At 41.5% G+C, this 17,713-nt stretch overlaps 1 protein-coding gene across 1 annotated transcript in view; it reads left to right on the top strand.

Moving 5' to 3' along the window:
- bard1 (BRCA1 associated RING domain 1) overlaps positions 1-17,713 on the top strand; it is a 36,972-nt gene that overhangs the window by 6,091 nt on the left and 13,168 nt on the right. The window contains exons 5-6 of the mRNA XM_067444824.1: positions 11,836-11,962; positions 12,114-12,246. Of these exons, the coding sequence (XP_067300925.1) occupies positions 11,836-11,962; positions 12,114-12,246 (260 nt within the window). The remainder of the gene's footprint in view (positions 1-11,835; positions 11,963-12,113; positions 12,247-17,713) is intronic.

The following is a 17,713-nucleotide window of genomic DNA, read 5'->3' as shown; positions in this document are numbered from 1 at the left end:
TTCTTCCCACATGTCCTTTATCTTAATGAACTATATTTCCCCAAGATTGGCAGTGAACCCAGAACCACGAATGCTCATCCTGAGAGTTCTCTGCATGCGTCTCTGCATCTCTTTTTGTCTGTCTGCCCTTTGTACATTGATTGACTAGTGCTGTGCTGTACATTGGGAGAGCATAAAGCATCAGCAGATTTATGCTTCGTTAGTCAATGGTGAAGTGAAGCATCAGCTCTGTCATAGAAGCACTGCACAGAAGCAATCCACTCCTGTCAGACATAATCAATCACTTTCACTCCTTGCGGTCTGGAATCGGAGCAGTGGGGCTATGGGGGGAACTGCTGTGGGCAGAGTCTTCGCTGTAATGTGTTGTATGAATTGACTGGCACATCCCTGCTGTACCAGCAGTAATCTTTAATGCTTTTCAGATCTGAAAAGACGCTTCTTGAGGGACCATGCAGGTAGCAAGTACAAGCAAGACGGAGATGGTAGTTCTGTTCCAAAACCTAGCGTCTTCTGGCTACATAAGCAGCTTCCAACTGTCACAGAACCTCATAGGTGACTGATTTGGAACGTTCTGCATAGAATACTGGACTCACAGAATAAAAATACATGGCATTCAAATATTAGGTAAAATAGTCAATGCTATACATGTGATTCATTTAAAGTCCTTAATGCGTTAAAATAATTTAATGCAAATAAATGATAGAAGTACTTGAAGCTGCTTCATTAACGTAATTTGTCACGCAGTCAGATCGAGTCTAGAATGTATCACATTCAAACTGAGCATCTACACCACCTGTAACTCTGGCGAGAGGAAATATCAATTCTAACTCTTTAATCCAATTTCGCTTCTCTGTTTGTGGTCAGGCCATTTAAAGCCCTCAAACTCTGGGAAAGTTTTCAGTGATCCAGGAATCAAATTCTTTCAGCGCTAATCTAAAGAAGGCCAGGCAGATTAGATCAGAGAGAATAATCGCATTGCGTTTTTACTGAATTATTCACTCCAGTGTGTGCTTTGCTTTAAAACATGAGCTCTGTCGTATTCTGCGATTTGTTTGTAATGAGCGCAATTTCGGTGACCTACCGGAGTCATGAAAGTGTTATATTTATGCACTGAGAACAAACCGTGAATGTGCGCGCTCTCGATCGCTGATCGCATGCTGCATTCATGTACAGACGCATTTCAGTACATTCGCATTGTTTCCACACATACTCTGGAAGAATAATGTTTGTATTGTCACGTGTGCGGAGTTGTTGTGTTTAGTAATCGTAGCTTTATGCAGTCAAAGCGGTTGATTTAGGAGTTGTTTGGCATCTCCTTGTGGTCCTGTTCAGTATTGCAGCTTGACTCATCTAAAATGAAAACATTGTTTGTTGTTGTTGCGTTATATACACTCTCAATTCTGTAGTTTTTTTATGTAATATTTTTTTTGATGGGTGCTTAGAGGAGATTCTGTATAGAGGAATGGACTCTGATCTGTATATATGTTTCAGTTGCACATTTGCCTCTGGAGGAAGACATCAACGAATACAACTGGTCAGATCACAATTCTCCCACGATTCTGAGCAGACAAAATAACGTGTAATTTACTTGAGGTTCTGACAAAATGTTAACTGCTGTAGTCTACTCTATTTAAAAATTTTTTTTTTTATTAATTTGAATTTTATTAAAAAAGAAATCTGTTTGGATGAATAATTTAATGACTTCTCTTGTTTCATTACTTGATAAATCTTTTTTTTTTAAACAAATCTCTTAAATTTATGATTCAATAACAAATAAATATATTATTAACAGTCACTTGTTGCCACCTACTGGTGTAACAATGTAATTAATACAATCTTTATTGTAAAGTAAAACACCCATATTTCTGTGATTCATTTGTAGCGGACACTTCCCTACTGTAATGTTGAAAAGACTTTTTCTGTGGGTTTCATACCTATACTTGATAACTGCTTTCTTTGGATCAGCGGCAGCATGGACACAAATCTGAATGTTCCAGTGTGATATATTCAAAGGTTTATTAGACACAGGCAGTTGAGGCGAATCATTCTCATCGAGATCGCAATCTTTTTAATGATTAATCATGCAGCTCTAGATACAGTATACAGATGCGCTTTCAGTTTCTAACATTCCACGCACTTGAGTCTTTTGACATCAGGGAAAACTGAAGAGTGAAAGTTTGTTTGCTTTTAGGCTTCCTGTTTAAACGGCTTGTTTGTTTCTCTGTACTGACTTCAGAAAGGCCCCAGCATCCATGTCCTGGATACTGGAATATTATATGTTTGTTCTGAGCTTTTGACTAGATTGTTTTTTCCAACTCTATTGGATCAGACAGCAGCTGCATCACAAACCTCAAGTATATGCTTTTATAATGCTTTGTCTTTAAATTATGGTTTTATATGTTAATGTTTTTAACACGCAATAGCAAGTGGGCATCGCTACGGGTTCCTATGCAATGATGTTAGCCAATCATAAGAGTTGCTGTTGAATGACACGCTCTAAAGGAGCCAAACCTTAAATATTTAAAGAGGTTGAAAATAGTTTTTCTCTTACGATCTCTTTTTCTTTGATGCAAAAAACTATTGACTTTATAAGTGAGCCTCAATTAATATATTAAAATGAAGAAATCCATGTCATGATCCTTTAATATAAATTATTTTTTGATTGTAATTACTCCAGTCTATAGGGTCACATGAGCCTACATAAATAATTCTAATGGATTAAATCTGGTTTGGTGCTCAAGAAACATTTATTATCAATGTTGAAAACAGTTGTGCGGCTTAATATTTTTTGGGAAACAGTCCTGCTTTTTTTCAGGATTCTTTGGAAGGGAAACATTGATTAGAACTTTCACTTTTGATTAATTTAATGCATCCTTGTTGAATAAGACTTATAAGTTTTTATAGTAAACTTTTGCTCCAACCCTCATCATGGACCCTTTGGAGCCTTAAATATTATAATTGTAATGTCTGCTTGGCTGATAGTCAGTATCAACAACACTATTGAAAAAGCTATGCTGGTCAACCACTAATCTTTTGCTATTTTTTTCAGCTTGGTGCAATGCATTCTGGTCTTAGGTGTTTTAGGAGGCAGCATGATTTAAAATGCCGTGACACTTAGTAAGGTAGCCCACTAGGCTTTGGAACACAACAGCTGTGTACTAGTATACAATTTAGATGGATTGGGCTTGCATAAGCTTGATTTGTTTTGTTGATCTGATCCGAGCAAAGGAGCATTTTTTTTTTCTTTCAATCGATGAGATCTGGTTAGCTCTAGTGCTTGGCGCCACCATTCTTGATTGCTTCGGTTATGTGGACAGGAACAGCTGGAGCACCTCCGAGGACTAATTTTCACATCTCCATCGATCTGTGATTCATTGGTCCCTTTTACCGCTGACATCTGTGTCTGATTTGTCAAGTGTGAGAGATGCAGTTGCTCAGAGGTTTTAGCTTATATCACTCTTTAACCGCATGGAGTGTCTTATTTTGCTGGAGGTGATGAATGCACACCTCCCCTATAATCAGTATGGGTAACACACATGCATGCATGTGGTGGTGACTGTGTATGAGACACTTTGGCATTATTGGATTTTCACTTTTTGAGATTAGAAGCTGTGCACAGACCTAAACAAAATAATTTACATCCTATGGGAGTGTGACGGGACTGTGGGCTTGTTTGGGGGTGTGGGGTGGCTCATGAATCCAAATGAAATTTTATGGACCAGTGGACCTCTTAATTGCCCCCCAGGTGTTATCTGTGCTAAAGCTTAATCTCAACATACATCCCTCTCGACTTTCTTTCCTTTCCACCTCCCATCCCCTACCAGCTAACAGGGAAAAATGATGCGACGAGGGGCCATCACGTACTACTTGCCAAATAGATCCTTTTTGGGTTTGTCCTATTGTGATATCCCCATCTGATAGTTGCACTGTTTAAAAGAGTTTTGATAGCCTGTCCTTAAAGGGATAGTTCACACAAAAAGGAAAATTATTCCATGATTTAGTCACCATCAAGCCATCCTAGGTGTATATGACATTCTTCCTTTTTAGATGAAAACATATAATTATATATATATATATATATATATATATATATATATATATATATATATATATATATATATATATATATATATATATATATATATATAATGTCTTGGCTAATCCAATTATTATTGGATTAGTTATGAATATATATGTAATGAAGTTCGTTCATGGGAAGGAAGGAGGCGGGAACCGGCGAACGTTTCACAAACATTTATTAACTCAAAATAAAATAAACAAAACGAAAGTAAAACCGCGGACAGCCCCTCACGGACGACTGCCCGCAAACACACACAAAATAAAACGTGGGCAGCCCCTCACGGACGACTGCCCACAAACACATAAACAAAACATAACATAAAATTCCAGGCCTGGTCCTCTCTCGTCTTCCGCAGCTCTTGCTCCTCCTTATATATGCTCCCGTCACATGGCCGCGAGACGAGACCGGTGTGCCACGCAGCTGGCACTCATGAACGTTAATCACCGGCCCGCTCTCGCGGTCCCTCGCCCCGCTGCCTGTCACACCACATACCCCCATCGCCCCTCGCAGGCCGGGGGGCACTCCCGAGACTGCGCTCTACTCCCCCCCCCCCTCTCCCGGGGGGGCCGATCACGGCGGCCGCGGCACCTGGGGGTAAGGACAGAGAGGCGAGAGAAATGTAGACGGGAGCACGAGGAGCCCACGGAGCCCGCGGACGAGAGAGGGGAGAGAGGGAAAAAAGAAAGAAAGAGGAAAAAAAAAAAAAAATCTGGTCCGGTTCCCCGACACACTGCCGCTCGGTCCTCACCAGCCGAGAGGCTCTTCCTCGCGGTGCTATGCGATGGTGCTGGACGCCCGGTGGACGGCCCGATCCTCCTCCGCCCCCTGGCGGCCGGCGGTGGCTCCTCCTATTGAGGGCAGTCGGCAGCGAGCTCCGGGTTCCCTGCTCCTCCCCGTTCCGGCGGATGGCAGCAGGCTCCGGCCCACGGCGAACGCCGGCAACTCCTCCGCTCCCTCCAGGACGGCCGCCACCCCACCTCGACCCAGGGGCACGGCAGCGAGCTCTCCGTCCCACCGGTCTTCACTCGCTCCAGCACCACCGCCTCGGGCAGTCACTCGCGGTCTTTCTTCATCCGCGCTGCCCGAACTCCTCAGCACCGCGATCCCCCTCAGCAGCGAGGGCTCTCCGACAGCGCGTCCCTCCTTCCTCCCGGGTTTCGGCACCAATGTAATGAAGTTCGTTCATGGGAAGGAAGGAGGCGGGAACCGGCGAACGTTTCACAAACATTTATTAACTCAAAATAAAATAAACAAAACGAAAGTAAAACCGCGGACAGCCCCTCACGGACGACTGCCCGCAAACACACACAAAATAAAACGTGGGCAGCCCCTCACGGACGACTGCCCACAAACACATAAACAAAACATAACATAAAATTCCAGGCCTGGTCCTCTCTCGTCTTCCGCAGCTCTTGCTCCTCCTTATATATGCTCCCGTCACATGGCCGCGAGACGAGACCGGTGTGCCACGCAGCTGGCACTCATGAACGTTAATCACCGGCCCGCTCTCGCGGTCCCTCGCCCCGCTGCCTGTCACACCACAATATAATAGTTATAAAAAAAGTGTACACATCTTGGAACTTAAACTTGCATTGGCATAATATACTTTGCTCACTAGGATTGCATTTATTTGATCAAAAATGCAGTAAAACCAGTAACATTGAATTGTATTACAATTTAAACGGTCTATTTAATATATCAATTAATATATTTATTTTCAACTGCTATTACTTTAGTTTTCAGTGTCACATGATCATAACTCCTTTAGAAAACATTATAGTAATCTGATTTGTTGCTTAAGAAACTTAAAAAGAAAAAAATCATTACCAATGTTATGCTACTTAATATTTTTGTGGAAAAGTTTTTTTCCCCACAGGATAATTATTTAATGAATGGAAAGTTCAAAAGGACAGCACCTGTTTATAGCAGTAAAATTGTAATGCATCCTTGCTGAATAAAAGTATACATTAGGGATGGCGAAAACTAAACATTTACTTGACCGACCACCGAGCCTCATTAGCCGGTTGAAACCGGTTAACCGTTTAGTTTAAAATATGCTGCGCTATTTGAAATAACAGCCGTGAGCCGCGCCTGCAATTTCGCAACTGTCGCATCTCTCTATGCTCGCTCTACCGCTCTCACACACACACACACACACACACACACACACACACACACACACACACACACACACACACACACACACACACACACACACACACACTCACGCACGCTGTCCCTCCCTTCCACTCACGTCACTTTTCTTAAATGACAGCTCCGAAGAGACGCCGCTTTAGTTTGAGGTAGTGCTAACAATAATAAAGAAAGATGATGATCAACACCTAATGTGTTACCACTGAAATGTAGATGTAATATATTTCCAAATGTAAGCCCATCTTATGCGGAATGCACGCTTCATACTGTCGTCTGCCCTGGTAACTTCGAATGTTTTAGTTTACTTTTTGCAAACCTTGTGAGTGTGCAAACCCAAATGCTGTGACCTTGCGCCAAATGTTTTTATTGGTTTATTAATTACAAACAGGCGAGTTATGAAAAATTGAGTGTGAGGGATTTGTTTACTTCACACAAAAAGATTTTGGAATGAGATGGCTAACTGTAGTAGCGTTTAGTCCACTGTCTATAATAGCCTAATTTAGAGAACACTTCTTTTTTTTTTTTAAACCGACAACAGACGTATTTGATCGGTTAACATTGATACGGTCAACCATAGGTCAAACGGTCATCGGTTAACATCCCTAGTATACATTTTCTTTCAAACCATTTACTAAAATGATTCCTTATATTAACATACCTTGATGGTTGCAAACAGGTACGAAAGAGACAAATAACTATTTAAAAAGGGAAAAAAATCCCATGAACTGCTGTAACTTCAAAATTCCATTTATTTCCACAGAAACACTTTGCATTTATTATATTGAACAAATACAGTTACCTAAAGGATTATTAGGAACATCTGTTCAATTTCTCATTAATGCAATTATCTAATCAACCAATCACATGACAGTTGTATCAACGCATTTAGGGATGTGGTCCTGGTCAAGACAATCTCCTGAACTCCAAACTGAATGTCAGAATGGGAAAGAAAGGTGATTTAAGCAATTTTGAGCGTGGCATGGTTGTTGGTACCATACGAGCCGGTCTGAGTATTTCAAAATCTGCTCAGTTACTGGGATTTACACGCACAACCATTTATAGGGCTTACAAATATGGTGTGAAAAGGGAAAAACATCCAGTATTTCGTCCTGTGGGCGAAAATGCCTTGTTGATGCATGAGGTCAGAGGAGAATGGGCCGACTGATTCAAGATGATAGAACCTTTGACTGAAATACCCATTCGTTTCAACCGAGGTATGCAGCAAAGCATTTGTGAAGCCACAACACCCACAACCTTGAGGCGGATGGGCTACAACAGCAGAAGACCCCAACGGGTACCTCTCATCTTCGCTAAAAATAAAAAAATGAGGCTACAATTTGCACAAGCTCCCCAAAAATTGGTCAGTTAAAGACTGGAAACACTAAAAACATGTTGCCTGGTCTGATGAGTCTCTATTTCAGATGATAGAGTCTAGAGCTGCAACTAACGATTATTTTTTCTGTCGACTAATCTAACGATTATTTTTTCGATTAGTCGACTAATCTAACGATTTATTTTTTACCCTTTAAATTTTTTACAAATTCTGTGGCACCCCCTCGCATACCGCTTTGTATCACGGTTTTAGGTTCACGTTTCAGTACAGTTCGGTATTTGCTATGTTCAGGGGAAAAAGGACTACCGTCAAATGAAAATAAAGAAAATAAGAACAGATAACTTAAATAGAAGCAGCAGCACAAATAAATACTATTGAGCAAAGATGAGAACAAAATAAACAATGCTTTTCAGGTGGGTCTAACATTAGTTTTTAGGTAGAGAAATGGAATGAAGTAATCAAAAGTCAAATAACCACACATTTAACTGTTTAAAATTAAAAAAATAATCCTTATTAAACTTACAAAAGCTATTCAGTCAGGAGCAGTGAGTGATGTATTTATCTTTTGTTTGACATTAAACAGACAGCACTGAAGGCTACTGCCCCTTTAAGACCCACGGATAGTCGTCGTGTTTTCTGTATAAAGTTCACTTAAGGCATAGAGTATGCTATGACATTTTGACATACTTTTTGTGAGTTTGTCCGTTTAAGCACAGGATTAACTCAATATTTGCGCGCTTTGGGACGAGTGCACAAAGACAGATCTTCTCATTCGAGTCTCCTGGCTACACGGGGGTGATGACAGTGAAAATGACTGCTCATATTCGGACGTACAGCAGCACTCGCATGCGTTTTATACAGTTTACAAAGAGAGACCGTTTTGCCCACGTTTTTCTTTTATTATCGCTGTTGTTGTTGTAGTGTATACCTGAAGAGTCAGCACGTGTATCCATCGACAGAAACATACATACAGCATTATTTTCAAGTTACAACCCATATTAAAGATGCGTCATCAGATGCGAGATGAACTGAAGTGTAAGTGCGTCCCCGCAACTTTTGCTCGGGATCCCGGTTGGGAAACACTGGTCTGTAATATTGACACCGCGCTGGTTTGTTTAGAATTATATGAGCGCCGTGACCGCGCGCTGCCGCGTGATGAAGGCGTGTTGCAACTCTGTTATTCAACTGCTCTGGTTTTAAAAGCTATGTCATACTAAATGCGCCAAAATGCAATAAAACTTGTTTTACGGTCGAATGCAACGCGTGTGTGTGTGAGTGAGTAAGAGACGCGCAAAAGGGCGGAGAGAGAACTTCCCAGCTAACACAAATACGTGGCTGTTACGTAACTGCAACGTAATCTGCTGACTAAACTTTCGTCGTGGTGACGTAACTAGTTACGTTGTGGCAACTGGAAAAGTGAAATTCCCAGATACGTTGTCACAACGTAACATTGTAACGTTGCCAGTTAGTAACTGCAACGTTGTGGCAACGTCATGGATCTATTAGTTGTGTGTTGGTAATCAGTTGGTAATTTTTATAATTATTCATTTTTCAATAGGCGGACATGCTGTAGTTTATGTCCTCATTTGCCCAAACTAATTTAAAGGCTATTTCAATGAATGTGAATGACGAATGCAGACTCAATGTGACTTTAGTTCATTCAGTTCATTTATTTTGAAAAACACACAAAAACGAAGAATAAAACACCCAAATTATTTAACAAAAACATCGGAGATACAGCAGAACATGAATAAAAGCATTCAAGATGCTCGGCATTATAATGTTAAACATAAAATATGCTGTGCTAGTGTAAGTTACCGTTTGCTAGTTGACATTTCAAATGATTCAGGAAAAATACCACATAAATATGTAACAATAGGTATAAATATTAACATAAATACTTAAAGTAGACTGTAGGTAATATTACTTAACCAATCTGACACGTTGAACTTTTTTTTTTTTTTTTAAACTGGCGATAAAACGAGAGCGAAATGTCGACGCTGTCCTCTTCTGGTCCTCTCTAGCTGTTTGTTGTGTGTTTATGGTTGCCATGGCAACTCCCAACTGCCACCAAGCGCGTTCTCGTTCAGTCTCTACTACTGTTAAATTAGATGTAGAGAGGCCATATCTGTCATTATTCCAACGTTTTTTATGAAATATTATGCAATAAAAAGTTTAACACTCCAGAAAAATTAACTGCTGTTGATAATATTGCCTACGGCGCGCACACACTCTTCAGTTGTGGAGGCGCGCGCATCGTGTCACGTGACACGTCACTTTTATTTTATATATAAAAAGATCGTCCGTGTTCTTAATTGTTTAAAATAAACAATAATCTTAAGGGGAATTTTAATCTTGTCTGACATTTAATTACACATTTTAAATAGCAAATTCTGACAATCAGAACATCCTTGATGGTAATGAAATTATGAGCAGGTGACGTTGCATTCACGTTGCCAGTAAGTCATGGAGTTACCAAAATATTACGTGTAGAGTACGTATCTGGAGCGTTGTTGGTAATATTCTGACGTTCAGAGATCGTACTGACAACGTTGTGAGAAGGTAATTTTATGGAAAGAAAATTACAGGCATGCAACGTTGTAGTTACGTTGTCAGTCAGTCATAAAATTACCTAAATATTACGTGTAGAGTACGTATCTGGAACGTTGTTGGTAATATTCTGACGTTCAGAGATCGTACTGACAACGTTGTGAGAAGGTAATTTTATGGTAAGGAAATTACAGGCATGCGACGTTGAGACTACGTTGTCAGTTGGTAAGTCATGAAATTACCAAAAAGTACGAATAAATTACGTAACTGTTACGTCGTGTGTTAGCAGGGTTAAGGAAATGCAGCTAAACGAATATGCGTGCATCTTTTAATTAGCGTAAAAATGAATGAATGACGAATGTGGCGGCCGTTATTGATTATGTGGCAGTCCGCCACAAATTAGTCTATGTGTGGGAAACACTGTTTGGCCTCTCTTTAAAGTATTCCCATACTTTTGATATTCGCGGTCTAGGTTTTTGTGATAGAACAAGGAGCAGAAGCCATAAACGTCTGACACGACGCGTCGACGCATTTCCCGAACGTCGACGTATTTCCGTCGTCGACGCGTCGTTGCAGCACTAATAGAGTCACATGGTAGAGTCAGAATTTGGCATAAACAGAATGAGAACATGGGTCCATCATGCCTTTTTACCACTGTGCAGGCTGCTGGTGGTGGTGTAATGGTGTGGGGGATTTTTTCTTGGCACACTTTAGGCTCTTAATGCCAATTGGGCAACGTTTAAATGCCAAAGCCTACCTGAACATTGTTTCTGACCATTTCCATCCCTTTATGACCACCATGTACCCATCCTTTGATGGCTACTTCCAGCAGGATAATGCACCATGTCACAAAGCTAGAATCATTTCAAATTGCTTTCTTGAACATGACAATGAGTTCACTGTACTAAAATGTGTCACCAGATCTCAACCCAATAGAGCATCTTTGGGATGTGGTGGAACGGGAGCTTCGTGCCCTAGATGTGCATCCCACAACTCTCCATCAACTGCAAGATGCTATCCTATCAATATGGGCCAACATTTCTAAAGAATGCTTTCAGCACCTTGTTGAATCAATGCCACGTAGAATTAAGGCAGTTCTGAAGGCGAAAGGGGGTCAAACACAGTATTACTATGGTGTTCCTAATAATACTTTAGGTGAGTGTATAAGGAAGTTTGCCAGCTGCACCAGTGTGCAGGAAAATCGTTTTGCTTTAAACACTTGGGAGACTTATAGCAATTCAGAAATCTTTATTAGAAAAAATAAAGATTTTGTTTACTTGCTTTATAAATATCACACTATTAGATACAAAAGATTCCCAAGAAGAGCATTCCATCAACATTCTGAATAATATCTCTGGCTTTTTAAAAACAATTATACTAATATGAATGTAATATTGTCTTTGCCATTTTTCCCCTCTGGCACAAAGCTCCTTTTCAAGCCACAAAATAAGAAAAGGGACATCTCACATTCTTGTGGAATTTATATGTGCATGACTTTGAAGTTTACAAAACAAATCCACAAAGTGCACCCTTTTGTGAGGTTTATTTATTTCATGTTGGTTGAAACACCAACTTTTCTTTGTGTACGATGCATTAGCAGGCTTAACGGAAAACATCTAGAAAATACACAGTATGTCAAGTATGTCCTTGAATTTTTTTTTTCTTTTCAATAAAGACTACTTAGCATAAACTATATACATATGTCTGTGTTTCTCAGGAATATGCTTGGCCTGCAGCCGGTGGATTATGCACTGACTCCCGAAATGCAGGAGGTCTTAAGAATGGCCCCGGCAGCACCGCATCCTTTAACAACCACCCCAAGGCCCCCCGCCAGCCTCAATAAGGTACACAACCCAAACCCACCAGAGACACTTCAAATAAACAGACAAATTGCTGATATTTCGCACCTCATCTTGTATGTTGCTTTGAGACAGCATCTGTCAAGAACATAAATGCAAATGTGGTGTGTGGTACAGTTTATTTGTATTCTTGCAGGCTGCAGGCTGTGTGCGGGAGACGGGTTCAGTGGTTCTGATTGGCAGTCAGCTGACGCAGACTCAGCAGAGGCAGCTTGCCGAAGCAGCTCAACTCCTTGGAGGAAAACAAGTGAAGTCATTTTCAAGTACAGGTACATGTACTTGAGTTTATGTAATGGAATGAGTGGGCGATGTATCATTTTGAGTCATGTTATATCATGTATACTGTACTGTTCAAAAGTTTAGGGTTTTGAAATAAGTCATTATGTACTAGTCCTAATGTACTAGTGTACATTAAAAAATATTAATATATACATAAAAAATTTGGAGAAAATGGACTGGCCATGGGCAGTACAACATACGGAAGTCCCGGCCATTATAGGCAAGGGAGCTGTACTGTGGAAGAATACACATATGGGAGCGCCGTGGGGGTCACAACATATGGAACCCAGCCTCACACAAGTTCCACCAACGTATGCGAGTGTTAAACCTGGCGTCAGACGCTCCGCCACATCTGACTGCCGCAGGTTGCGGAGGACTCGACAGGGTTTTCCATACTGGGGAACTCGACTGTAGCATATAAGCGCACGTATCAGTTCCATGGGGAAGGGAGTGGCGCAGCAACGGGCACTTCGGTGTTACTGACTATGGGAAGTGGGAAGTGAGTATACAGGAAGATACCGGCTCTACACGCAGGCTATAAAATCTGCGAACGTGTTGGTTGTCCCCCAGCCCGCAGCTCTACAATATCTGTCAGCGAGGCGCCACGAGCCAGCACCCAGGAAGAGGCCACACCCCTGGTGGAGTGGGCTTAAACCCAGAGCGGTCAGGGCATGTCTTAGGATTCGTACGCCAAGACAATGGCATCCACTATCCAGTGGGCCATCCTCTGCTTGGGGACAGCCTTTCCCTTCTGCTGGCCTCTGTAACAGACGAAGAGCTGCTCTGAGGTCCTAAAGCTTTGCGTTCTGTCCACGTAGATCCGTAGGACACGGACGGGACAGAGAAAAGCCAGGGCTGGGTCTGCCTCCTCCGAGTGCAGCGCTTGCAGGCTCACCACCTGGTCCCAGAAGAGAGAGGCAGGAACCTTGGGCACACATCCAGGCCGGGTCTCAGGATCACGTGAGAGTTGTCTGGCCCGAATTCCAGCCACAATTCATCGACTGAAAATGCCTGCAGGTCCCATACCCTCTGGATAGAGGCCAATGCAGTCAGGGGTACTGTCTTCAGAGACAGAATTTTTAACTCTGCTGACTGCAAAGACTCAAAGGGTGGTCTCTGCAGTGCGGTCAGCACCCGAGACCGGTCCCCAGAGGGTCTAGAGGTAGACCAAGGCAGATTTAGTCTCCTCGCACCCCTCAGGAACCTGACGATCAGGTCGTGCTTCCCTAAGGACTTTCACCTACCAAATCATGATTAGCAGCGATAGCGGCAACATAAACCTTGAGGGTGGCGGGAGACAGCCTTCTCTCCAACCTGTTTTGTAGGAAGGAAAACACGGCACTGAATGAACCTCTTCGGGGGTCTTCTTGGTGAGAAGAGCACCAGTCAACGAACAGGTTTCACTTTAACGCATAGGCAAGGGAGTCATCATAGTCATCTCATAGAGGGAGCTCTAGCGGAAGTGATGGTGTCTACCACAGTCTGTGGTAGGTCACCTAGAACCTCCGCATCCCGTCCAGGGACCAGACATGGAGTTTCCAGAGGTCTGGACTCGGGTGCCAGAGTCAGGAGGTCCGTCCTCAGAGGAATGGGCCAAGGAGGTGCTGTCACGGGGAGCACTAGTTCCGGGAACCAAGTCCTGTTTGGCCAATACTGAGCTACCAACACGACCTGCTCCTCGTCCTCCCTGACCTTGCACAGTGCTTGTGCGAGAAGGCTCACTGGGGGAACGCATACTTGTGTAGGCCTCGGGGCCAGCTGTGTGCCAGGGCATCCGTGCCAAGGGTCACCTCGGTCAGGGAATTGAACAACTGGCAATGGGCCATGTCCGGGGCGGCAAACAGGTCTACCTGCACGCTCCCAAAATGGCTCCATATCAGCTTGACCACCTGGGGATGGAGTCTCCACTCTTCCGGGCACACTGGTTGTCGTGAGAGCTCATTGGCTGCTCTATTGAGCAGGCCTACAATGTGAATGGCACAAAACAACCTCAGATGCTTCTAACTCCATAAGAGGAGATGGCAGGTGAGTTGTGACATGCAACGGAAGCATAGACCACTCTGTTTATTGGTGTACGCAACGGCCGCAGTGCTGTCCATACGGTGGCGTTTTGAAGTGGCCCAGCGCAAGACGAACTGCTAAGAACTCCAGGCAATTGACATGACATTGCAGTTGAGGCCCCGTCCACAGACCCGGAACTGCAAGCCCGTTGTACGTGGCACCCTAGCCGGTGAATGAGGCAACCATGGAGATAACAGCATACCTGGACACTTGTTCTAGAGGCACTCCTGGCCGTAGAAATGAAGGGTCCGACCACGGGCTGAAGGTTTGGTGGCATCTCGGTGTCACTGAGACACGGAGGGACCCGCTGTGCCACGCCCATCTCCCTACTTGGTCAAGTAGCCAGCGTTGAACCGGTGTCATATGGAACAATCCGAGCGGCGTTACTGCAGCCGCGGATGCCACATGGCCCAGGAGCCTCTGAAAGCTTTTCAGTGGGACAGCCGTCCTGCGTTTGAAGGAATTCACGCAGTTCAACACCGACTGGACGCGCTCCTCTGTGAGGCGCACTGTCAGGGCGACCAAATCAATCTCCAACCCGAGAAAAGAGATCCCCTGTGTGGGGCAGGGTTCGCTCTTTTCCTAGTTGACCCGAAGCCCCAACTGGCTTTGGTGACTGAGCACCATGTCCCTGTGTGAACCAAAGGTGTTTATTCTTGCTGCGTATCTTTTATTGTCTGTTATGGCAGTGTCATTGCGGAGCTCGCCCAGCTTAATTCGTGGCTCGCATAATACGGTGAAATGATCATGCAGTCAATACATATATTTAATAAAAACAAGCAGGGCTATATAACATAACCGGTTCAAAACTCAAAAGTGCTTGCTCTATTGCAAATAATTTATATATTTTTAATTTATTTTTAAATACCCAAAACAGCGGCATTACAAAAGTTGGAAATATAGACTAGAAAATTTATACACATATCAAATAACGTCTTAAACAAACTTAAAAAGTTCTGAGGAAAAAAGGCGCGAGGCAGCGTGTCAGTTCTGCAGCAAATCTTAAAGCGACAGCATCCATGCTGTATGTCATTAAAGTTAATCGCTCACTGCTCTTGACTAAAAAACTTTTGTAGCGTTCATAAGGATTAATTTATATTTAATTCATAATTTATGCAGTGCAGACTGTTTGATAACTAAATTTCTGTAGCCTATTTTCTACCTGTGAGACAGGAAGGACACAGGTAAATATGACATCGGTTTATGAGAGGATTCTTTTAAGTTGAAGTTTAAAGCCTAATAAATGTTTAAAAATCCCAATTAATCACAGAAAAATGTAATGTAATCTTATTTTTTAATCGATTGACAGCACTTAAAGAAAGTTTACATTAAAAATATATTATGCATGCATAGCATACCCACTATCTATCTGCCTTTTGTATTTATTGCATTGCATATTTTATGTTCAGGGATGACAGATTGATAAGCCGATATGTAACTTTTTACACTTGCTAAAAGTGGCTCTCCTATTGATTTTGTCCTACCAGTGTGGCTCTCATGAAAAAAAAAAATAGCAAAGACCACTGGTCTATGGTATCTGCCAATGCAACACATTTCCATAATTAATTTTACTCTATGTGCCTATAGGGGTGGGCTGGGATGGCAGGGGTTGGTGGCAATGTAAGTATCTGGATATTTCCCGCGGGCCGAAGGATTCAATTACCTCTCTCTTTTTTGACCATACATGTGTTTGCATCTCTGTAAGACTCAACAACTCAACTCATATTTTCTTGTGTGTACCTTTATTTTAAGTGTGTTGTTTACAATTTATGTAGATATGTGTGTACAATTGTAACATTATTTTTCTCTGCCAGTGTCTAACTTGGTTACAAAAAATGGTCTTTAAACGCATTAGTAATATATTTTAACTCTTTCTGAAAGGAATATATCCAAGTAATTAAATTAATTCCAAGCATTAATAAGGAAACTTTAAATATACTAAAACGTCAGGATATGAAATAAAGTATTTTTAAAAGAATACTTTCTGTGCATTTTTACAATGACAATTTTGAGCATACAGTTGAAAATGGACCTAAAATATATTTTTTATAATGTACACTTTATAAAATGGAAGTATACTTAATTATAAGTTCGGTTCATACCACAAGCACTCAGGTGGTATTATATTTCATCCCAACCCTAATGGATAGTTTTATCTCTAAATTCTGATTGAAAGAACCACATTCAAATATGATAAATGGATTTTATATCATTTTGAGAAGTTGTACATTTTATTTTTCAACATGCAGTTCATTCTAATACAGTTTTTAAAACGGAACAAAATTAACCTTGTAGCAACATAAGGTTATTTACATACTGTATTTATAAGCATTTGACTGTTTATATTACAAATGGCGTAGAATAGTTTGTTCTAAAAAAAAAAACCCAAACAGATTTTTTGACGTGCTAATTTTCCTTCATACAATCATATAAATCATATGATCATTAAAATATGTGTCATGTAATCAGAATGCATATTGTTAAATGTAATTGCATGTCAGGTCTTAAGGCGTCTAAACTTTTTTCTGTCTGCTGAGGAGAGAACTATTCCAACACCACGTGGATGGCTCAGCCCTGGGAGACGACAACAATGAAACATTTTCAGAGAAGTGAAATGGAGTCTCTTTTCTTTGCCTTTCTTTCATCACATAGAAGAGCGTTACAAGGCATCCAGCTGCAGCATAAGAGGGATATTATGAAATCATACATTATGAAACCAGCACTTTCAGTGACAAATGAGTCTTTCGACGACTCCAGAAATCACACCAACAGACAAACAATGTGCAGTGTCTCATCTTCTAAGCAATCAAAGTTGAAACAGAGTAAAATTAAAGTAATTGAAGCACTTTATACGCAGCACACAAGCTAAACAAGGGCAAAGCGCAAAGAATGTGTTCTTGATAGAATGTAGGCTGTGCGTTTGTCACACAACAAAAGAAGAGCGTTGCGTTTTATAGAATTAAAATGATTCTAAGGGCTTGATGAAGTGTTGCATACTTCTCTATTAGGTGCCTCTTTGTAGTGGCTTTGTTTTTCTGTTACATCAATTGTAAGCAATGCAAAGTTTCTCAGGGTAACGCAAAAAAAGAGAATGCAAAAGCATTGACTTATTATTTTTCTTATCCTATCTTATTTAATTTTTCCCCTACCATATCCCTTATGAAGCACTGTAGCATTCGCTGGTAAAGAACTCAAACTTAATCTTTGCAAGCAACTGCAAGAGAATGCAAACATTTTGCAAGCGAACGCTAAGTTTCTCAGGGAAAACAAATGCATAGAATTTTTTTTTCTCCAATCTCATGTTTTTTCCCCATTACTATATCCTTCTAATCCTTTAACAAAAGGGTTAGCAAAAGAAATGTTGCTTTGGCAACTACACTCTAAAAATGCTTTCAC

This window comes from Pseudorasbora parva, chromosome 5 (genome assembly GCF_024679245.1).
Source record: "Pseudorasbora parva isolate DD20220531a chromosome 5, ASM2467924v1, whole genome shotgun sequence".
In the NCBI taxonomy this organism is placed as follows: domain Eukaryota; kingdom Metazoa; phylum Chordata; class Actinopteri; order Cypriniformes; family Gobionidae; genus Pseudorasbora; species Pseudorasbora parva.
This window is presented reverse-complemented; position numbering and strand designations above follow the sequence as displayed.